The sequence below is a fragment of the Heptranchias perlo genome, chromosome 11, assembly GCF_035084215.1.
Source record: "Heptranchias perlo isolate sHepPer1 chromosome 11, sHepPer1.hap1, whole genome shotgun sequence".
NCBI lineage: Eukaryota > Metazoa > Chordata > Chondrichthyes > Hexanchiformes > Hexanchidae > Heptranchias > Heptranchias perlo.
Window position 1 is genome coordinate 41586152 of NC_090335.1, and position 24677 is coordinate 41610828.

The 24677-nt window shown below is 41.7% G+C and overlaps 1 protein-coding gene across 1 annotated transcript in view; it reads right to left on the reverse strand.

The window, feature by feature from the left end:
- The window catches only part of LOC137326943 (gamma-aminobutyric acid receptor subunit rho-3-like), a 65071-nt gene that overhangs the window by 2514 nt on the left and 37880 nt on the right, over positions 1 to 24677 (reverse strand). Inside the window, exons 6-12 of the mRNA XM_067992318.1 lie at positions 22597 to 22703; positions 17390 to 17457; positions 16828 to 17051; positions 14355 to 14437; positions 10702 to 10842; positions 9540 to 9692; positions 7204 to 7400 (exon numbers count right to left, since the gene is read on the reverse strand). Coding sequence (XP_067848419.1) covers positions 7204 to 7400; positions 9540 to 9692; positions 10702 to 10842; positions 14355 to 14437; positions 16828 to 17051; positions 17390 to 17457; positions 22597 to 22703 — 973 coding nt within the window. The remainder of the gene's footprint in view (positions 1 to 7203; positions 7401 to 9539; positions 9693 to 10701; positions 10843 to 14354; positions 14438 to 16827; positions 17052 to 17389; positions 17458 to 22596; positions 22704 to 24677) is intronic.

The following is a 24677-nucleotide window of genomic DNA, read 5'->3' on the forward strand; positions in this document are numbered from 1 at the left end:
GACAAATTAATTTCAATACAGATAAGTATGAGGTGTTACATTTTGGTAGGAAGAATAAGGAGGCCACACACTGCTTGGATAATAAGAATTTAAATGGGATAGAGGAGCAAAGGGATCTAGGGGTACAGATACACAAATCACTAAAAGTAGCAATGCAGGTTAATAAGGCCATAAAAAAGGCAAATCAAGCACTAGGGTTCATTTCTAAAGGGATAGAATTGAAAAGCAAAGAAGTTATGTTAAACTTGTATAGAACCTTGGTTACACCATACTTAGGGTATTGTGCACAGTTCTGATCTCCATATTATAGAAAGAATATAGAGGCAGTGGAGAGGGTGCAAAAAAGATTCACAAGAATGATACTAGAAATGAGAGGATATTCTTATGAGGAAATGCTGAACAGGTTGGGGCTCTTTTCTCTAGAAAAGAGAAATGCTGAGAGGTGACCTGATAGAGGTCTTGAAGATAATGATAGGGTTTGATAGGGAGACATAGAAAATGGGGAGTCCAAAACTACAGGTCATACATATAGCAATAGTCGCTAATAAATCCAGTAGGGAATTTAGGAGAAACTTCTTTACCCAAAGAGTGGTAAGAATGAGGAATGTGCTACCACAAGGAGTAGTTGAGGCAAATAGGATGGATATATTTAAGGGAAGCTAGATAAGCACATGAGGGAGGAAGGAAGTGTAAACTTTTTCTCCATATCTACCCTATCATTATCTGAAAGACTGATAGGGTCACCCCTCAGCCTTCTCTTTTCTAGAGAAAAGACCCCCAGCCTGTTCAGCATCTCCTTTTTTTTTATTATTCATTCATGGGATGTGGGCGTCACTGGTATGGCCAGCATTTATTGCCCATCCGTAATTGCCCTTGAGAAGGTGGTGGTGAGCCGCCTTCTTGAACCGCTGCAGTCCGTGTGGTGAAGGTTCTCCCACAGTGCTGTTAGGAAGGGAGTTCCAGGATTTTGACCCAGTGACGATGAAGGAACGGCAATCCCAAGTCGGGATGGTGTGTGACTTGGAGGGGAACGTGCAGGTGGTATTGTTCCCATGCACCTGCTGCCCTTGTCCTTCTAGGTGGTAGAGGTCACGGGTTTGGGAGGTACTGTCGAAGAAGCCTTGGCGAGTTGCTGCAGTGCATCCTGTAGATGGTACACACTGTAGCCACGATGCGCCGGTGGTGAAGGGAGTGAATGTTTAGGGTGGTGGATGGGGTGCCAATCAAGCGGGCTGCTTTGTCCTGGATGGTGTCGAGCTTCTGGAGTGTTGTTGGAGCTGCACTCATCCAGGCAACTGGAGAGTATTCCATCACACTCCTGACTTGTGCCTTGTATTTGGTGGAATGGCTTTGGGGAGTCAGGAGGCGAGTCACTTGCCACAGAATACGCAGCTTCTGACCTGCTCTTGTAGCCACAGTATTTATGTGGCTGATCCAGTTAAGTTTCTGGTCAATGGTGACCCCCAGGATGTTGATGGTGGGGATTCGACGCTTGTAATGCCGTTGAATGTCAAGGGGAGGTGATTAGACTCTCTCTTGTTGGAGATGGCCATTGCCTGGCACTTGTCTGGCGCGAATGTTACTTACCACTTATCAGCCCAAGCCTGGATGTTGTCCAGGTCTTGCTGCATGAGGGCACGGACTGCTTCATTATCCGAGGGGTTGTGAATGGAACTGAACACTGTGCAATCATCAGCGAACATTCCCATTTCTGACCTTATGATGGAGGGAAGGTCATTGATGAAGCAGTTTAAGACGCTTCCAACCACATATCCGCTCCATCACCAAGACCACCTACTTCCACCTCTGTAACATCGCCTGTCTCCAACCCCGCCTCAGCTCAACTGTTGCTGAAAGCCTCATCCACGCCTTTGTTACCTCTGGACTTGACTGTTCCAATGCTCTCTTGGCCTGCCTCCCATCTTCCACCCTCCATAAACTTGAGCTCATCCAAAACTCTGCTGCCCATATCCTAACTCTCATTAGGTCCTGTTCACCGATCACCCCTGTGCTCGCTGACCTACATTGGCTCCAGGTCCATTAACACGTCAATTTTAAAATTCTCATCCTTCTTTTCAAATCCCTCCATGGCCTCGCCCCTTCCCATTTCTGCAACCTCCTCCTGACCTACAACCGGCCAAGATCTCTGTGCTCCTCCAATTCTTGCCTCTTGCGCATCTCCAATTTTAATCCCTCCACCACTGGCAGCCGTCCCTCCAGCTGCCTAGGCCCTAAGCTCTGGAATTCCCTCCCTAAACCTCTCCGCCTCTCTTTCCTCCTTTTAAGATGCTCCTTAAAACCAAACTCTTTGACCAAGCTTTTGGTCCTAATATCTCATGTGGCTTGGTGTCAAATTTTGTTTGAAAATTGCTCCTGTGAAACGCCTTGGGACGTTTTACTATGTTAAAGGTGCTATTTAAATGCATGTAGTTGTTGTTGATGAAGTAGGGAGGGAGGAGGCTTGTGTGGGGATTAAATGCTGGCATAGACCAATTGGGCCGAATGGCTGTAGTTTCAATGTAAGTGCATCATTGTTCTGTAAAACCAAATTACTAAATTGTCAAATAATTTCAGTTTTATTTAAAACAAGCTTCTTTCTTCCTTTCCATGTAACAACAGGGTGAATTTTCTTCTGAGATTATGGATTCTGTCAACAGGATTGTGATATGGTAATCCAATTTCATTTCAATGCTGTACAGGGGGTCCTTGAAGACAACAACAGACTTCTGCACCCGCTGTGACATTTGCTTCTCCTCATTTGTGCTCTGTGACTCACCCACTGCTTCCTCATCAAGTTCACTAGCTGCATCCTTCAAGATGTATGTGCCTGTACTGGTGCTTGCAAATATTGGCGAGAGGGACGTAGAGTGCTATTATGTCTTGCACCCAGGTTTTGTTACATGCTACCTTCTTGTCCTCTGGGAAAGGTGTCCAAGAGCAGAAAATAGGAAAACTACCTTTCATACAACTCATGCAGAAGTATCTCTGCTTCACCAGCCATCAAATGCCACTCTATCATTATCCACAGACTCTGCTTTGTGCCTCCACATTTATTGCAACAGTTTTTGAGTACTGCCAGCCACTTTTTTGCTCCAAACAGCCTTTAGAAAGACTCACATATGCCTCAGAAATATTTATATATAGTCAGCAGCCAGCATCAGGCACAATATATTATTATAATTAAACTGACCCTGGAAGTTTCTCTGGGATAAGCCCTCTTCCAATCGGACTAATTGGTTGCATCCACCTGCTGCCTGGTCCACACACAGACCTGAAAATCAATGCTCATTTCTCTAATTGGAGCAGGAATACAGTTCATGAAGTAATCTTTTTGTACCATTAAATAGGGGTGAATTTCCACTGGGGGGCGGGTTCTCCCAAATATCCGCTGAGGGAGAGCCATTGTGTGTCTCAACTCTCCTTGGGCAAATCGGGCTGCTCCAGACCTGCCCTGCTCAAGCACTGCTGCCTGCTCCAGACCTGCTCCAGATTCACTTTTACATAAGAACATAAGAACATAAGAAATAGGAGCAGGAGTAGGCCAATCAGCCCCTCGAGCCTGCTCCACCATTCAATAAGATTATGGCTGATCTGGTCCTAACCTCAAATCTAAAATCATGTCCAATTTCCTGCCCGCTCCCCGTAACCCCTAATTCCCTTTACTTCTAGGAAACTGTCTATTTCTGTTTTAAATTTATTTAATGATGTAGCTTCCACAGCTTCCTGGGGCAGCAAATTCCACAGACCTACCACCCTCTGAGTGAAGAAGTTTCTCCTCATCTCAGTTTTGAAAGAGCAGCCCCTTATTCTAAGATTATGCCCCCTCGTTCTAGTTTCACCCAACCTTGGGAACATCCTTACCGCATCCACCCGATCAAGCCCCTTCACAATCTTATATGTTTCAATAAGATCGCCTCTCATTCTTCTGAACTCCAATGAGTAGAGTCCCAATCTACTCAACCTCTCCTCATATGTCCACCCCCTCACCCCCGGGATTAACCGAGTGAACCTTCTTTGTACTGCCTCGAGAGCAAGTATGTCTTTTCTTAAGTATGGACACCAAAACTGTATGCAGTATTCCAGGTGTGGTCTCACTAATACCTTATATAACTGCAGCAATACCTCCCTGTTTTTATATTCTATCCCCCTAGCAATAAAAGCCAACATTCCGTTGGCCTTCTTGATCACCTGCTGCACCTGCATACTAACCTTTTGATTTTCTTGCACTCGGACCCCCAGATCCCTTTGTACTGCAGTACTTTCCAGTTTCTTGCCATTGAGATAATAACTTGCTCTCCAATTTTTCCTGCCAAAGTGCATAACCTCACATTTTCCAACATTGTATTGCATCTGCCAAATCTCCGCCCACTCACCCAGCCTGTCTATATCCCCTTGTAGGTTTTTTATGTCCTCCTCACTCTCTACTTTCCCTCCCATCTTTGTATCATCTGCAAACTTTGATATGTTACACTCGGTCCCTTCCTCCAAATTGTTAATATAGATTGTAAAGAGTTGGGGACCCAGCACCAACCCCTGCGGAACACCACTGGCTACTGGTTGCCAGTCCGAGAATGTACCATTTATCCCAACTCTCTGCTTCCTGTTAGATAACCAATCCTCCACCCATGCCAGAATATTACCCCCAATCCAGTGATTCTTTATCTTGAGCAATAATCTTTTATGTGGCACCTTGTCGAATGCCTTCTGGAAGTCTAAATACACTACATCCACTGGTTCCCCTTTATCCACTCTGTACGTTATATCCTCAAAGAACTCAAGCAAATTTGTCAGACATGACTTCCCCTTCGTAAAGCCATGCTGACTTTGTCCTATTAAATTATGTTTATCCAAATGTTCCGCTACTGTCTCCTTAATAATAGACTCCAAAATTTTACCCACCACAGATGTTAGGCTAACTGGTCTATAATTTCCAGCCTTCTGCCTACTACCCTTTTTAAATAACGGTGTTACATTAGCAGTTTTCCAATCTGCCGGGACCTTTGCCGAGTCCAGAGAATTTTGGAAAATTATTACCAAAGCATCCACAATCCCTACTGCCACTTCCTCAAGACCCTGGGATGTAAGCCATCAGGTCCAGGGGATTTATCCGCCTTGAGTCCCATCAATTTACTGAGTACCAATTCCTTAGTGATTTTAATCGTATTTAGCTCCTCCCCCCCCAGAGCCCCCCGTTTGTCCACTGTTGGGATATTTTTAGTGTCCTCTACCGTAAAGACTGAAACAAAATATTTGTTCAGCATTTTTGCCATCTCCATGTTTCCCACCATTAATTTCCCGGTCTCATCCTCTAAGGGACCTACGTTTGCCTTAGCCACCCTTTTTCTTTTTATATAACTGTAGAAACTCTTGCTATCTGTTTTTATATTTTTTGCTAATTTATTTTCATAATCTATCTTCCCTTTCTTAATCAATCCTTTCGTTACTTTTTGCTGTCTTTTGAAGACTTTCCAATCTTCTATCCTCCCACTAAGTTTGGCTACCTTATATGTCCTTGTTTTTAGTCGGATACTATCCTTAATTTCTTTACTTAGCCACGGATGGCTGTCATTTCTTTTACACCCTTTTTTCCTCAGTGGAATATATATTTTTTGAAAGTTGTAGAATAACTCCTTAAATGAACACCACTGTTCATGTACCGTCTTACCCTTTAAACTATTTTCCCAGTCCACTTTAATCAATTCCGCTCTCATACCATCATAGTCTCCTTTATTCAAGCTCAGTACGCTTGTTTGAGAACCAACCTTCTCACCCTCTAACTGGATATGGAATGTAACCATGTTATGGTCACTCATTCCAAGGGGATCCTTAACTAGGACATTATCAATTAATCCTGGCTCATTACACAGGACCAGGTCCAGGTTGCTTGCCCCCTTGTAGGTTCAGTTACATACTGCTCAAGAAATCCATCCCTAATACACTCAATAAACTCTTCCTCAAGGCTGCCCTGCCCAATTTGATTTGTCCAGTTAATATGATAGTGAAAATCCCCCATAATTATAGCTGTTCCCTTATTACATGCCCCGACAATTTCCTGATTAATACTTCTTCCAGCAGAGTTGCAACTATTAGGAGGCCTATATACTACGCCCACGAGTGTTTTCTCCCCTTATTATTCCTTATCTCTACCCAAACTGTTTCATTATCCTGATCCTTTGTCCCAATATCTTTTCTCTGTATTACAGTGATTCCTTCCCTTATTAACATAGTCACCCCACCTCCCCTTCCTTCCTGCCTGTCCTTCCTGATTGTTAAATACCCTGGCATATTTAATTCCCAGTCGTTGTCACCCTGCAGCCATGTTTCTGTAATGGCCACAAGATCATACCCATACGTCGTTATTTTTCTCCATGATGATGGCTACTCCAGACCCAGATGGAATCATAAAATCCAACGAATGTCATGTTCAAACTTTCTTACCCCATCCTCACTACCGTGCTTCACCTACCTCCCTCCAACTCACAAAAAAGATGCCACTCTCCTTGGCTCCCACAATGCTGGACTTCCAACCTGTTTTACTTGACTCCCGCAATACTCACTACTTCTCTTCCCTGAGTCCAGTCTCACCACCTCTCTTTCCCGGACCCAACTCTCTTTCATGGCCCCGCTCTCACTGTTTTTCTTTCCTGTTCTCCCGTAACGCTGATTAATTTTAGTTGATTCAATTCTGCCAGCATGGAAAGTTCTGCCTTTAGTTCTGCTTTTGGCTGATTTATCCACAAATAGTAGTGCAGCCCCCAAACAAGTAAAATCGGTTGGAGAAGAAATAACATAAAACATTTACCTAATTTTCATTAAATTATAATAAGCCCATCCATTTGTAAGTTTGTGTATTAATGATGCTTTTTCCCTTGAATGGAAATAAGGACTTGATTGATAAGAATGGGGGAAAGTTTGTTAGATTTTGTAGGAGAATAAATTTCAGATGTAAATATTGCTGTTGAATGGAATGTGCAGAACTCTGTTATTTTTTGCACCTTGTTGCGACTGTGAGAATGATATTGCCCCATTATGCTGCAGAATTCCTTCAAAATCACTACAAATGCAATTTCAGCATGTTCGAATGCAGATACTGTATAAGGAAAAGCTCTTCGCATAATTCATGAAGTGAACCTTTTAAAGGACTTTCTCAATCTCTACTTTGTATACACATTTTTTTTAAAATAACAATATTAGTCATCTTACCTTCACTCTCTGTTTCATTTTTTTCCTTTCTTCGATGGTGGTTAGGTAATTTACAGCCGCATATTCAATGATAGAAAGGAAGACAAAGAGAAAGCTGACCCAAAGGTAGATATCGACAGCTTTAACGTAAGATACTCGAGGCATGGATGCATTCACTCCAGTTATAATTGTCGACATTGTCAGAATAATTGTTATTCCTTTCAATGAAAAAGAAAAAAATAGATACAAAGATTGTTGATGGTACGAGGCAGACAGTAGTTAAAAGAACTTTGGCCCAAAATTCTGGCCTAGATCAAGAGCAGAGAGTGGGTGGATCGCCCATCTGTGGCCAGAATCTCCGGTCCTGCTGGGATTTTGACCCACTTTTTTGGCCACTCAATCTACGATAGTGACGGTTAAACTATTCTGAGTACTGTCACCAGCAGGAACTTAGAAGTAATGCAGCCCTGAATCTTGTGTGATCAGAACTTTCTGAAGTGCTATTGGAAATATAAAAATCTCAACAAGTGTAAGCACAAAATGTATGGGATCAACAGTAAGTACAAACATTTCAACAAGCATTTTAATGGGCTCTTTCAGAAGGTAAGGATATGCACTAATTCAAACTGAATTTGGAGCATGAAGTTAACTTAAATGCACGCAGTTCAGGATTATGCACGAATATCAAAAATTAGACTAATTCAGTTTGGATACAAAAGCATGGAATTTCCTCAATCCCACTTACACAAAAATTTCCACCAGTTTCTGCGCTGATCTTGTCGATGGGAACTTACACCCAAATTTCCTGCGGAGCATATGGGACGGAAAAGGCAGCGCAAGTACAGTGTCACCAATAGGGGTAATAGCAATGGGGCTGCTGCCTTCTGCTATGAGGCCTCACAGTCAGAGCCTCTTGCCTCCGTTGCTCCTCTTCCTCTTCCATTATGCTCCAGTACAGGGGTATGACCATTGGGAAAGCCATTCCAGATGCTTGGTCTTTCTGTTCATGGTGGGGGGGGGGGGGGGGGAGAGAGACGGAGGCCGAAAAATTTCTGACAGCACTTTGATTAAGTAGAGTGTAGATCTCAGTAAAAATTAAAAATGTTAAATCACAAATAAAATCGCTATCAAACTCCAGAAATCTCAGTTACGCTGATATCCGGTGACTTTAGGCCTGCGGCTCCTAAGGATACGGGTGTAAATCTATGCCAGCACATTACTGGCATAAATGCAAGAAACTTGCGCGATCTGCTCTGTTGCATGGAGCAGAGCTAAGTAATGAGTGGCAGAGGGTTTCAGGGAATGTCTCACAAAAGCGGCCTAAAAGATTGAGGAAACTCACACGTAGTTATGTTTCATCGTAAAACTACCGTAAATCAGGAATGCACAAGCTTCCTCACTATCTCGCTCTTATACCGTAGTTATGCTAAACATTATAAGGAAGTCCTTGGCAGATAATTTCTTTAAAAAAAGGCAATGTGAATGCAGAGAGAGATATTACAATAACTTTATAGGTTAAAGCACATGAATGGAAGCAGTGGGAAAAAGTCACCTTTTTAAAACAATATCTGGCTGTCCATTTTTGGAGGAAGCAGGGGTTTAATACCTAGCAGCCTGGTGAAGGATTCTGTATCAGAATGGCCTCAGCTTCAATTGTAATGAAAGTTCAGATTTAGAGTTTTATGAAACTTAAGCATAAATGTCCATCTTATCATTGAATGCTAACGACTGGAATTTATCCTTAACCTCAATCTCAGAAAAGTGCTCTCAACCATACCAGGTGCGATGTCTAAATTTGTACAGTTTTATTTCAGGAGTTTTGTGCTCATGCTATTATCTTTTGTGCAAGAGCATATGCTAAAATACAGCTATTTTATCCCTCACATATCTGATGATCTTTGTGTGTATCCTCATGTATCTGATTCTCCTCATACCTCTGCTCCATGTTTCCAAGATCCCTTCCATGTATCAGGATCCCTATCCTAGCCATGTATCTCTAACATTAAATGTCACTGATTTCCACACTTTCATTCTTGCACGAAGAGTTAAGATGCAGTAATAGGAGGTGAAGTGATTCCAATTATTATAAACCAGTTGTCTATAGGGAGCAGTTTCAACCTAGTGAATGTCAGCATTCAGCACAAAACTGCTTAGAATTTGGGACTGACTGACACTAAGTTTTCAATCCCATTCAGTGTGACAAATGGGAAAATTGGCACTAGAGTTGTAGGAAATTTTAAGTTAAGGCACAATGTTTTCATCTGATCTGGCAGTGTTTCATGCTGACATTGGCCATATCGATATCATTCACCTTGATAAACACAAGAAGAAACATAAAGCAAATAAAAATAAGTTACCCAGTGATACCCGAGCTGGGACTGCTCTTCTATCAATCCAGAAGGAAACCCAAGATAGCATGACCATTAACATGGTTGGAAAGTAGGTTTGTAAAAGAAAAAAGAAAATGTGCCTCCTTAGGATGAAACTAATAAACAATCTGTTGTACCAACCTGAGGAGAAAAAAAAGTTACAAAGAAAATTATGATAAAAATTTCCTCCCATATACACTTCCTTTTATATAAACCCAAAAAGTATTTATACGTTTCAACGTAAGGGAAGGGGTTTTGATGGCAAATAAGAGTAGTAACACTATAATTTTCAGGAGCATCAATATTCTAAAGATCTATAATATGCATTTTTGTTACAGATTTCTGAAAAAAATATTGGAGGATTTGAAGAAATATAAGATTTTATTTGTTGCAAAAAATGGGAGCAGTGGTTACAATCTGAAGTTATTGAAATCAGTGTTGAATCCAGAAGGTTGTAAAGTGCCTAATCGAAATACAGCACCTCATCTTTCAATTAGGCACTTTACAACCTTCTGAACTCAACACTGATTGCAATAACTTCAGATCATAACCACTGCTCCCATTTTTTCAGACAGCAGGTGCTGGTAATGGTTCTGATGTTGCCGTTTACAACTCCTCCAAACCCATTTTTTGTTTCTTTACTTGTCCCATTACCACCCTCCTTGCCTTATACCATCATCCCATTTGTCATTTAATCATTCCTGCCCTCCTCCCTATCAGAGTCCTTCCCTTTTGTTATTTTCTCCCAGCCTCTTCCTTCCCCCTTTCCCTGGCTCTGTACTTGTTTAAAAACTATTTAATTTTCAATTTCTTCCAGTTCTGACTTGAAACGTTAACTCTTTCTTTCTCCACAGATGCTGCCTGACTTGCTGAGTATTTCCAGCATTTTCCGTTTTTATTTCAGATTTCCAGCATCCGCAGTATTTAGCTTTTGATTTCATAACTTTTATTGCTATGTGCCATCAATATCCTGCAAGTGTGAAGACTTGCTGGATATTGTGTGAAGACCAGAAGTCTTAGGGGGCATGGTTCGGATAATTTGCTGTCACACCGCATGATGTCAATTAAACTCCTCTCTATAGTATTACTGTCTTGTCCTTCCATTCTGCTATCCATTATTCGTAAATCTGTTATAATAAAAGAAACTTACCAGTACTGCCATAAAAGGCAAGTCCACTTGATGCACGAAATTCTTGTATGAAAAACTGAGCAAGTAAAATCTGCTCATCTGTTTTAAGTGATTCATTTTCATTCTCCCAGTGAAGCATTAGATCTTTTTCATTGTAAGCATCTGGAGCAAAATATTAAATCATAACAGATTAGAAACTGACCACATGGGGAGTTGGAGGAGCAATTCTATCACCTCTTCATGTGCATCACAATAATGCACTATGCCATCAGTCACATACACCAATGTAAATACATGGAAGAAATGCAATAGTTAGATTTTCATTTGTACATAATTAACAAAGTGCTGATCCATTATGAAGAGCACTCATTCAGGATAGATTTTGCATTATTGTCCTCTTCTTTCGTACGAATTCATGTTGCCTTTGGAACTCAATCAATTAGTTAACCCTGACGAAAAACGGCTATTCCAGACTGGGTTTGCTGCATTAGCTCTTGACATTGTCGTGAAACACTGGGCATGATTTTAGCCCAGAGCCGGGAAGGGGATAGGGGGCGGAATTCCTGATGGGAAACCCGGACCTGGTTGTATGGGTTTCCCTGACTTCCGTACGATTTTGACGTAAAGACGTTATTTTTTGTGCTGATTTCCCACCCAACAGGCCAGTCTGATTGACAGGCTGGCTCTCAGTAGGACGGGAGAAGAGGAAGAGGACATAATCAGCTAAGTGTTAGAGTGGGGGTTGGGGGGGGGGGGTCAGTCATCAGGGTTTATTTTTATTCGTTCATGAGATGTGGGCGTCGCTGGCGAGGACAGCATTTATTGCCCACTCCAAATTGCCCTTAAGAAGGTGGTGGTGAGCCACCTTCTTGAACCGCTGCAGTCCGTGTGGTGAAGCTACTCCCATAGTGCTGTTAGGTAGGGAGTTCCAGGGTTTTGACCCGATGACGATGAAGGAACAGCGATACTGTTAGTCATCGGGGGGTTGTCAGTCATCGGGGGGGGGTGCGGGTCAGTCATCCGGTGGGGGGGGGGGAGGGGTCGGAGATCATGATGGGATCGGAGATCATGGGGGGGGGGCAGAGATCGTAGAGGAGGTTGAAGATCGTAGGGGGGTTGGAGATCGTAGACGGGGTTGGAGATCGTGGTGGGGGTTGGAAATTGTTAAGGTGGTCGGAGATCGTGGTCGGGTGGAGATCATAGAGGTGGAGTCAGAGATCGGGGGGGGTGGTGGAGTCGCTGCAGGCTGGCTTGTTGGGCCTGGGGAAAGCACTCCTGCTCCTTCAGCCCCACAAGCTGTGCTGTAAAGGCACTTGCCTGCAGTTTCGGGCCTTCTCACCTCCTCTCACATGGCACGAAGTAGAAGATCCGGGAATCCTGGCCTCCAGGGACTAAAATCAAAAAAGCTTTGAAAATGGAGGCTCGAAGCCTCTTCAAAAGCTTTTAATGCCTGACCCGCTTCCTGAGTGGGTTGGATGCCCACCCCTCATCCCGCCCCCGTGAAAACTGGAAATGGGCGGGTTTGGGGTGGGTTTTAGATTTTTGCAATTGTTACTGCCACCCCCAACCCATCTGTTTTTCCAAGCTAAAAACATGCCCATTGTTGCCAATTTGCACATAACTAAACAAAGGGAACATTTTGCTTTGCACAAAAGTACTCTATTAAGTGGCTTTTGTAACAGACATTTTTGCATGGACTACCAAAATAAAAATTGTATTACTGATACATGCTACTTTTAAAAACAGGGATATTGACATCTGAACTGGACTACATTTGGGCATTCACTAATAATCCCAAACCAAAATGCTCTATTTGGGTTACTAATGGTTGTAAACTTGGTTCAGCATTCATCCCTAGTATAAGCATTTAAAAATAAATTTCCAAATATATTGCGTGTTAAAATGGGAATTAGTTAGTGAAATCATCAAACCCCAAACGCAATAGCTCTGAATCGGCTAACTGGAAGCTGAACTAGATATTTAACGCAATGCCAATTTTCCCCAGAAATTTTTTCTCCCCTCCTTCTATGGGCATTGACTCCTTGCTGGGGTTCAGTTCCACAAGCGCTGGTGGTACCTTGCCCGAGAAGTTATTATTCTTGTGTAAGCTTTGATTGTGAATGCCAGCAAGCAATCTGACTATTGAGGATGCCAGAGCTAAGCACAATCTTGTCTTCACCTCAGGTCTACATACTTTCTAGCAGTTGTTGTTGCATAATGGGAGCCCTGATTGATTTTATTTCCCTCACAGTCACTGAAAACAACTGTAGCACCCCTACTGTTAATTGTATCTATGTGATTTATATCAATTAGTGTTAATTGTATTCAGGTGGTGCGTATCAATTGGGAACTCTCTTGTATCCATTTATAAAAGGGCTGATCTAGGGTGTGGTGTGGGTGTAAATATGGAGCTCTGTGAATAAAGGCTTGGAAGCAACTGAAGACCAGGCTCTAGTAGTCTATCCTTCACCACCTGGCTATCCAGTTTATAACACCTACCACCTTCCTGGTAGAGATCAGTTAACTCAGCATAGACCAGGGTTCGAACCTCAGACTTTCCTGGTCTGTATGCTGTTACTCACTAGTTTAATTGGCTACAGCATCGGGAGCTATTCAGATCCTATTATCTCGAGTATTATAAGATAAAATTAGAATTTTAGTGGTCAGGTGGTGCAGGGTGTTTGTGTAATAACATACTGGTCTATGGAGTGGTAGAACGCAGGTTATGCATACAAGTGTCTGTCATGTGACATTATGAACTCAGCTGGGCCTTTCAGGGGAAGGCACCAAACGTAGGCCTTGCAGGAAGGGAGGGAAAATCAAAATTAGCCCACGCCACTCTTAAACTTAGACACTTAGATTATAGTGATTATAAACACCAAAACAGTTTGAAAAATAGACTATATATGGAAGCAATGCCCCTGCTTACCCTCCTGGACTGGGGATGATGGATGGGACAGATATTTAAAAGGGAGAAAAAGTTACAACTCATGTAATGGTACAACAAAGATGTTAGCTATTTCATTCAGTATTTTTTCTAAAGTTCTCATTACTGTACACAATAAATATTCATGAAGACATTTATGTAGCTGTCATTTTCTATATAGGGTTGGTATATAATTATCTGTTCAACCCAAATAAATGCACACATCTATGCCACATAATACTTTCAGGAATCATTGCTATTGATTTGAAAAATACGCAAGTGAAGATTTTGATAACTAGAGTGATTTGATAGGGAGAGTCACAACTCAGTGAATTATGAAGAAATGTTAATAAATCTTTTTATTGGTTAGGCAGAGAAAAAGCCAAAAGGACCATGCATGATTTTATCATGATGATGTCACATGCAACTATGTGTTTTGATGTGATTTATGTTATATTGAGCATTGGTAAAAGAATAATAAAGATTTACAAAATATTTCATGAGGCCCTTTGACTTTTCCAGTATTTGATTGTGTCATCCTGATGTTTATTTTGACTTCAATTCCCATCAGTCAGTGAAAATAATGATAAAGACAACTATGGAAACAAAGAAAACTGCTGCCTATGATAGTTACATCATATTGCATAAAACTATGTACAAACCCTATATTGCATGACTAGCTTAAGTGCTTTGAAGAATAAATACAAATGGCTAGTCAAATTCAGCAAGCCAAATAATAGATACTTACAGCTTTCAAGTTCAAGTGAGCAGTTCTGAGTATCAAGGGGAAAGTTGCTAAAATCCATTGAACACATGGCTGTGACTGTTGTCCTACAGAAAACATTCATAATATATAAATTATGCTTTTAATTTCAGTCGCACAAACACCAAAACAATTTGAAAAATAGACTTAACACCATTTAAGTGATGTAAACTAAATTTGATGGTAAGGTTGGAGATATATCAGTACTCAAAAATTATCCCAACTATGCATTTGGTGTCGGTGTTGCGAACCATGCAAAAGGCTATCTGTAGTATCACAGAATTAGCAATCATTTCCATATTTCAAATGCATTTAAATTGTCATACAATAGACTTAGACAGCTAGGAGCACTGGCTTCATGCTGCAGAAAAAACTTAAGGAGCCATTTCTGTCAACCAAAAAAAATGTAAGCACATAATTTAAAATGATGCAAAGATTGTTTTTGGAAACATTGAAATGTCCAGTTAATGATTGATAAGTTTCTATTGTTTTTGTTTTTAAAAGAGAATCAGATTGATGATACAATATTTTTAAAAATTTATTCATGGGATGTGGGCGTCGCGGCAAGGCCAGCATTTATTGCCCATCCCTAATTGCCCTTGAGAAGGTGGTGGTGAGCCGCCTTCTTGAACTGCTGCAGCCCATGTGGTAAAGCTACTTCCACAGTGCTGTTAGGAAGGGAGTTCCAGGATTTTGACTCTGTGACAATGAAGGAACAGCGATATATTTCCAAGTCAGGATGGTGTGTTACTTGGAGGGGAACGTGCAGGCGGTGGTGTTCCTATGTACCTGCTGCCCTTGTCCTTCTAGGTGGTAGAGGTCGCGGGTTTGGGAGGTGCTGTTGAAGAAGCCTTGGCAAGTTGCTGCGGTGCATCTTGTAGATAGTGCACACTGCAGCCACGGTGCACCGGTGGTAGAAGGAGTGAATGTTTAGGGTGGTGGATGGGATGCCAATCAAGCGGGCTGCTTTGTTCTGGATGGTGTCGAGCTTCTTGAGTGTTGTTGGAGCTGCACTCATCCAGGCAAGTGCAGAGTATTCCATCACACTCCTGATTGGTGCCTTGTAGATGGTTATTGCCTGGCACTTATTTGGCGCAAATGTTAATTGCCACTTAATCAGCCCAAGCCTGGATGTTGTCCAGGTCTTGCTGCAGGAGGGCACGGACTGCTTCATTATCTGAGGGGTTGCGAATAGAACTGAACACAGTGCAATCATCAGGGAACATCCCCACTTCTGACCTTATCATAGCAACACTGCCATAGAACTCCTAAAATCATAATTATATTCAGTGGAGCATGGCAACAGTTGTTTATGGCAGATAATAAACAGAAAAAAGAACATTAGCAAAGCTAAATTACTATGCAGGATCTTGATGGTGGTGAAGCTTTCCTTACAGTGCCAAAGAAACAAGTTGACACTGCTAACAAAAGGTCTTCGTGCATCTTAAAATAAGTGCAGGGATTCCCCATCTTAGGTCTGTGCCATACTTGATAAGCTGCATAAGAAATGTGACAACAATGAAGGAATACATACACTCCTTCCACATTTGGAGCCAGGTATAGAGGACCTGGGTGACTGCGCACCCTCCACGTAGCTGGTCCCTGTGTTATACTTTAGGGTGTCATTCAGCCCCTTTGGAGCACCTCCTACAACAGGCTCTCCATCTCTAAAGCATTATAGGGAACAGTGTTGCCTACATGTCTTTACTGTGCCATTATGAACAATTAGTTCACTTTCTATCACCACCAAAACTTTCTCTTTTGTGGGGAGTTGCAGCCCTTTCAGAGCTGTTCCCTCACTGAATTTTGCAATCCTCAGTGACGTGTGCTGTAGATCAAACTCTCTGGGCAAGCTTTCCCTTTGCTTGTAACCTAGTCAAATGAGAGAGTGGGGCTTATGTCACAAAATTCAACACAGCACACACCCTGAGCTACAGACACAGGTGTGCCTGCACTATGGGCCAGTGTACTCCCATTTTTTTGCCTGGATCAAAAATCGGAACTTTGGCATTTTGTAAAATTTGACCACCAACTGATGATGCAAATGATGCGAATTCTGAACTTCAAATCAGTCTGACATTAGGAAAACTCAATTCAAGGACTGATTTGGAGCACTGCAATGTAAAATAGTAATTAAAATACAAATGAAAATGTTTCATACAATTATTACTTTTAATTTGCTGTCATTTGAAAGATTGTAGAAATAATAGGAAACATGCAATACCATCTACATGAGATGGTAGTGCAATTTGTACTGCGGGCATGGTTGATATGTTGTCTAGGCATAAAATAATATTAGAGACCATATTGTATGCAATTGAAAATAGATTTTCTGTTTCTATTGACTTCACAGAATTATCCACTTACAACGGATTTGCAGAAGGAAAACCAACTGAATATTAATATGGCAAAACCATCCTCAGCAATACAAACAAATTTAAAATTAACAGTGTTTCACCTTAGACTGTAGAGGATGTGGCCATCTGGATAGATCCGTAGCATGATATTTGCCATGGTTGTGTCATGTATGAAAGATCTTTTGGAGTGAACAAAAAACACATCTGGAACCCAGATTTTCTTGACTAATCTTCCATCAAATGTCATACTTCTGTTGTTGGAACTTGGGAAAGCAAGTCTGCCATCCTTCCAGTAATGTCTTAGGTATAAAGTCATTGTAAAGTCCTAAGTATAAGAACAAAACATAGCCAAATGGAACGTGAATCAGAAGAAAGATTATAAGTACAGAATGTTAAAGCTGGTTCTTAACCTCACAATTATATTATGTGAGCAAACTGATGGGGGGGGGGGGGACAGAAAGCCAGGAAACGTGATTTGACATGATCTAAATATTTTATCATAGTGCTAAAAAAATCAGGGCCTCCTTATATCAACTAATCCAATTCAAATAAAAATAAATTATAAAAATGCAGTAATACACACTGTGCTGTACCATATAATTATGTAGTGCAGTTATACTGTAAATAAATTCCTGCCCACAAATAACTAAACCTCAGGCTTACCATATCAACTTCAGAAATGCTGTTGATGCTTTCAATCTGGACATCTATACCAACAGATACTGCTGATCCTTAAAAAACATATAAGGAATAAGTAATTTCAGTTTTAACTTTTTCATTTCTTAATTTTTGCATGGTTCCAAAAGCAGCAGTTGCCCTACAGTACCTCACCCATTCTTAATAACACAAATAGCAAAAAACTGCAAATGATGGAAATCTGAAACAAAAACAGAAAATGCTAGAAACACACAGCAGATTAGTCAGCATGTGTACAGAGAACAGCCATCATCAGTACTGAAAAACAAATGCGTAATTAAACAGAACAAGAACAAAGGGGAGGGAAAAATTAGGGGGGAAAAAGCACCAAAGTATCATTGGAATGACCTGTGATCTGCTGAAAGAAAAACAGGAGATGGTTACATGGCTGAGATGATCTTCACATCAGATGATAGGAAGAAACTTAAAAGAAATAAAAGAAACAAATAACAGGTGAATACCTGAGACAGTGGTAGGTAAATCAGGTCTGAAATTGAAACAGGAGAAGAGGCAAAATAGGGTGAGGTCCTATGGTCCAAGAAGAATAAAAAAGCAGGCTCACACCTGGCTGCTCTGCTAAAATGGTGCTTTGATAAAGAGTCCTCACCCAAACCACCTCATGGGAGCCTGCCCCTCCTAGTGCTGGATGATTAGATGGCAACTGCTGGCAGCGCTTCTGAAAGTGTGTTCGCTGAAAGTGTGTTCATTGAAAGTGTGTTCGCTGCCTGCTCCTGCTCACTACCAGCCAGTTCTTGAGTTCTTAGAGAGGCCTGGCAGGGTGTGATGGATGTCCAATCATTCTGAAAAGCAGTTGCCTTATATATGCTTCTTCCTGCTATTGCCAGGTTACTGGGCTCTCCTTCAACATGTCCAGCTAAATGCACTGCTGAGAAGTGAAACCCACCATTGTGTTTTTCTCAATCTGATCCCCCAGCCTGCCTGATCCAGAACTGAGAGCCTCCTATAAATTGGAGCTCTTGGTTTCTATAGCCCCAGTCACAGCATTCATGAGAAAAATTTCCTCTGGGTTTCTGTCCTCAGATGGTTATGGAGTTGCCATCATGCTATGCAGGTCTTTGAAACCTTGCTTCACTGCTGCACTGATGTTAGACCCACACCCCTGAACACTGTTCGACAGTCCTGGCATGGTGCTGTGAACATCCTCAGAGGACTGAAAGCACTTCTACTGATCAAGGAGCTCCCTTTAATCAGTAGCTGCAGTGAGGTTAATGGGTCTGCAGAAGAGGAATGTCGGAGGCTTGCCATGCATCGAGCTAGCTCTGGTTTTTCGGCTGACACCACAATCTGCTCCTCATTCCTAATGGTTTATGCATCAACCAGTGCTCCCTCTTGACCCTCATTCTTCAAGTTCCCCAGGGTGAACATCTCTGAGCTGGTGCCTGTGTGAGATGGAGTGAGATGTGAGATACTTATTGCTATGATGCAGTGCGTTCTTGTGCAGCACTGGGGCCTTCTACTTCATCTTGGGAGACACAAAGAGAAAGGAAAGAAAAAAGTGTTACAATAGCTGCAACATAAAAAGTGGTAACACGCCTAGGCATTGTGCGCCATGCTGCTGATCCGCAAAGTATGCTGGCATTATAGTCATTGGACAACTTGTGGTGGTAACTATAAAACTACTTAAAAGGAGAATACTAGCCATGAGGTCGCCCAAATTCTCCTAGCTTTCCTTCACGCATTCCCTCAACAAATTCAACTCTCACTATCCATAAACCTTCCTCTTCGTGCCAGTTGATGGTCCTTGGATTGGGAAGTCAATCATTATTCTTTATGTGATTATGGATCATTTTCTCTTGCATATAGAGACAAAATGGAGATGTTAGAATTAGGAAAAGCACAAAGTCCCACCCAAGTGGCCAGCCTTCATCGTGTGAATGCAGGATAATGCAGCATATTGGTAGTTTCTGTGTGTACTAGGGGAACCACATTAAAATTAAATGAGCTATCACATGAATATTTGAGTGCCAGCCACAAAGTGTGCCCTGAAGTCACATGGGAATGAAAGTGCTCATGAGAGCTGAAAGGCTGTGTCAGTGCTGCTTATGCAGCAGCAGGTTGGGATTCGATAGTGACAAGCATGCTATGGACATGTACATAGGCACAGTCTACGCATAGTTACCTTGGCACTCTTCCTGAGGCCTGAATCTTCTTTCTCTCATCTGCTTCGAAGGCCTATAGAAGTGGGAATTGTGTCCACTTTGTCAGACACCTCAAGCCATGTCTTCTGGACAGCAGGAAGCAAAGGGGGGTGCCCTCAATGGTAACTATCCTTTGCTGCACTTACTTCATTAAGTGGAGGGGTTCTACCAAATTTCTCACTTCCTCCATCTCTGCTAGCTTCCAAAATTGGTACAAACTGAATCCTTTATAAGTCACTAGCACCAGAAATGCCACTACGCAATCAATCTTATCATCCCTGAGCTCCTGGAACTCATGCACAAGGCGTGTTACAAAGAGTTTTAAAAACTGACCTTAGAAAATCCTGCAAGGTCAGGCCGCCTCACTCCCGGTGTGATCTTATGTCCACTCACTACAGGCCTTGTGGCTCCTATGCTGGGATCGCAAATTCGGTCCTTATACATTTACAATTAGAATGGGATTGCGTTAACTGAGTATGGGATTGCAATTTTGAGTGATAGGAACTAAAAGAAAAGCAATAGCTGTAAGTCACCGATCTATTAGATGGCCAAAGTGTACTTTTCTCATTCAACTGCTTACTCTTCTGTTATTTAAAGTAAGCCTTACGGTCAAGATCGATGGGCATTAAGAAAGATCAATAGATTGGGCTAAAGGACAACAACATGTAAAGTCACTTCAGATCATTTAAGTGCCCTGGTTTAAAGAGGAAAAACTTCTCTTTGCTCAAACTCAGTATCACAGATATGAATGAAAATAACCATACATGAGCAAACTTGTTCTTAAATGGAATTTGTTCTTACCTAAATTTATCTTGAACAGCAGCCTTTAATTAGTTATATCTACTAGTATCACAATACAAATACAACAGTTAGCATGAAGGCAAAAAAAATTTACAACTGGTTCTGTGTTTTCTGCAGTCAAAATCCCACTGTAACTAACCAGTATGCATAATTATAATGGGTCAGAACTTGTGCAGAGCGGCATGGCAACAATCACTGCAGCTCCTGCAAAATAAATTTACGAACGTACTTACCGCAGGCTCTGTGGCATCGACTTGCGTTATTTTGAACTTTTAAAGAATTGTGTGCTATCAACCCAGCCTCTGAACAGGGTAAGTTGATGCGCAAGGAAATGTCTGAGAACAGAAGACATGCCCACAAAATCTGTCAGCAAGAGAAGTCACACTCACAAGCAGTCAAGCAGACTTCATTCATTTAAAGTCAGTTTTCTGGTAGTTATTGTAAACAAAAATTTTACATTTTTTATAAAAAGCTAAAGAAATAATTGAATTGAATTAAATTAAAGAGACAGAAGGGAATAGTGAAAAAAAATTAATTTTAAATTTCTTTTTAAATGACCAAAAACTAATCAAATAAGGAGTAATATGAGACTCCACATTTTTAAAATTTAATTTTTAGTTGTTTGGCAGTCATAAAGAGTTATCGCACTTTTAAAACTTAGTTTAGACCTGGTATTTTTAAGTGTACCTGTTTGGTGGCGTGATTAGTTACTTTCCAGCTGAGCGAATGAGCAAGTTTGCGATTTTTCAGTGATCTCTATGATTGTAGCGTGCAATGGCCATTTAATTCACAGCTGTCAAATGGCCAGTGAACCAATAGAAGCATGTTCACGATTTCCGCGTTTTAACGCGCATGTGCAAACGCAGGAACTTGCTTCTTGGATTCGCCGTAGAAAACGGACAGCGCTGTTGAGCTCCTTCGTATTTCAGGAGCAAGTTCTGCCCCATTGTATTCTGCAGCTAACAGGTACAATAAAATTAATCTAAGCTTATCCCACTTTCACCTAAAAGTAAAGCAAACTTGTCCCATGTCAAATTAACAATTTTTTAAAAGCAGCCAGACACTATAGTTTGCAATATAAAGAAACCTTTGCCAGTACTGAACACAAAAATAAATATAGAATTGTACGAATTCAAAAATATAATTTGTTCAAAATTGTACAAGTTAGGGCTAGACAGACTGGATGCAGGGAAGATGTTTCCCCTGGCGGGGGAGGGTCCAAAATGAGAGGTCACAGTCTCAGGATACGGGGAGGATATTTAGGACTGATGAGGAGAAATTTCTTCATTCAGAGGGTGGCAAACCTGTGGAATTCTCTACCACAGAAGGCTGTGGAGGCCAAGTCACTGAATATATTTAAGAAGGAGACTGATAGATTTCTAGACACAAAAGGTATCAAGGGGTATGGGGAGAGAGCGGGAATATGGTATTGAGATAGAGGATCAGCCATGATCACACTGAATGGTGGAGCAGGTTCAAAGGGCCGAATGGCCTGCTCCTGCTCCTATTTTCTATGTTTCTATAAGACATATTCAAAAAGAAATCTCACTTATAATGTAGCTATTTTGTCTATATCATTTGAATATACCTGCTTGAAAAAATATTACTGTTGTTTTTGTACCATTTTGCCATTTATGTCACAGAGCTAAAATTGCATTTCTATTCGTTAGGAAGAAAAACAGCTTTTCTTAGTCCCAAATTTAGTGTCAGAGATAATGAATAGGAACAGTTATTTTGGCATTGAATTGCTCCTCACACCTATATTCTTTAGCAAGGTGCACTATTTTAATACAATGTTTTAGATATAGGATTCAATGGGAACAGTGGTATATGAAACTACCCCACAGAATAATATTGGATGCAAGGGGAGATTTTCCTGGGTATGTGCCCAGGCACACTGGATTACCTGGGCAAATACACCAGTAAAGGAACCCACCCGGTTGTCCTCTATTTAACCCACATTGTGTAAATTGTATAATTATGATACACAATTGCTCCCAAGTCTATTTATATCACTTAAGATTTTGGGAAACTCACACCATGATTATGCAATGTTGCAATTTGAATTATCTATTCCAGAGATTCCACAAGAGCTATAGAAAACACATAAGAGTTGCACTTTTCAAAACTTGGGTAAAATACATAATAGGAAGGAACTGTGATCACACAGTGATAAACTATTGAGTAGCATAGTGAAATTGTCAGAAATCTTACCTCCAAATCCAGGTCTCATTGCAAAATCATGGTCATCTATTCTAAGGAGTTGTTCTGATTTTGTTAAATGTGTTTTTGTTGAATCTGATCTTTTACTTTCTGGTTGACTAAAGCAAAACAAAACAAGTTTTTGACAATCTTAACAGGAAAACATAAAAGCAACTCTAAGCTTTTAAAAGCATTAGGCATTAGTAATTACAAGAGATGGGTTGAATGAAATGTGTCTTCACATTATTACAAGAAACCAGATTTGCTAATACACTATACAAAGTAGTGAACAGGGGACAAAATTGCAGGGGTGTGTCAGTGATCTCCGCTGCTGACCCCACCAGGGCAGGGGGTGGGGGGGCTTCAAAATGAAGGATTCAGCCATACCGCCCCATTCCCGCTGAATACCGTGCACCAACTCATGTACTTTCACCCAGGGAGCTTTAGATAGTGTAAGTGAGGATGTGGAACTGGGTAAATCACAGAGCAAAAGGGTAAGAATGTTCCACCTTCCAAGTTGAGGGAGAGGAGAAGGCTGCCCATGGCTTGAGAGTCATGGGACCCAGATCGAATCAATACTTGCCTGAAATGAAGGATCATCATGGTACATCCAGGTTGAAATTGGACTTAAGTGATTGCGAATTGGCAGCCCCTTTTACACTGCGCCCGATTTGCTTTTCCAATGAAGTCAATGGGAAAGAAAGTCGGGCGCAGTGTAAATGGGGCTGCCGATTTGCTATTGCCTGTTTTGCACTATTGCCAAAGACCAATTTCACCCCCATCAAACCTAAATACAGATTGTGAGGTCAGTCCCCAATGATTTGCAGCAACTGGCAGCTGTGACTCTGGATCCTACAGCCCTCATTTACAGTAACAGCAGGGAAGTTTTTTCCTCATTGCAGACATCAATAGAGTGTTTGGCAGCTTCACTGAAATCTGTGAAAACTCTTCGTCTCAGAAGCAACCAGGGATCAGTCGGTGACTCTGCTTTCTGATACCGGGAGCTGGAATGCAGGCCTCTTTAACTCAGAGATTTCAGGATGCGATAGCAGCCATAAGACCAGGCACCCTGCTGGTCAGTAGTGACTCTGATCCAGGACCCTGTGGAATGGAGACAGCAGGAGCTATTTGTATGATGCTGCTGTTTGTCAGTTGTAAACAATTTTACAACACCAAGTTATAGTCCAACTAATTTATTTTAAATTCCACAAGCTTTCGGAGGCTTCCTCCTTCCTCAGGTGAATGGTGTGGAAACGCTGTTTGTCAGGACAGCAGCACATACCAAGCATGCAGACTTTCCCTTCTGCGCATCATGCAACTTGCATATAGGAGGCAACACCAGGATGCCCAGGCATCCTGGTGTTGCCTCCTATATGCAACACCAGGAGACACAGCCACCAGTGTCTCTCTCGAGCAGCAAGCTGCCATGAGAAGTGAGCCACCTCAGTCCCATGAGCCTTAGTACCATAGGAGCAGCCAGCTACCTCACATGATACTGGCCCTCAGATTGCACCTAGAATAGGAGAAAGATAGAATCACAGAATGGTTACGGCACAGAAGGAGGTCATTCGGCCCATCGAGCCTCCGCCGGCTCTCTGCAAGAGCAATCCGGCTAGTAATCTCTGGAAGAGCATTCCGGACACTCCCCCGTTCTTTCCCCGTAGCCCTGCAAATTTTTCTCCTTCAGGTACCTACCTAATTCCTTTTTGAGAGCCACAATTGACCCTGTTTCCACCACCCTTTCAGGCAGTGCATTCCAGATCCTAACCACTCGCTGCATAAAGTAGTTTTTCCTCATGTCGTCCTTGGTTCTTTTGCCAATCACCTTAGACCTGTGTCCTCTGGTTCGCAACCATTCCGCCACTGGGAACAGTTTTTCTTTAATTACTCTGTCTAGACCATTCATGATTTTGAGAACCTCTATCAAATCTCCTCTCAACCTTCTCTGCTCTAAGGAGAACAATCACAGCTTTTCCAGCCTATCCACGTAACTGAGGTCCCTCATCCCTGGAACCATTCTAGTAAATCTTTTCTGCACCCTCTCTAAGGCCTTCACATCCTTCCTAAAGTGCGGTGCCCAGAATTGGACACAA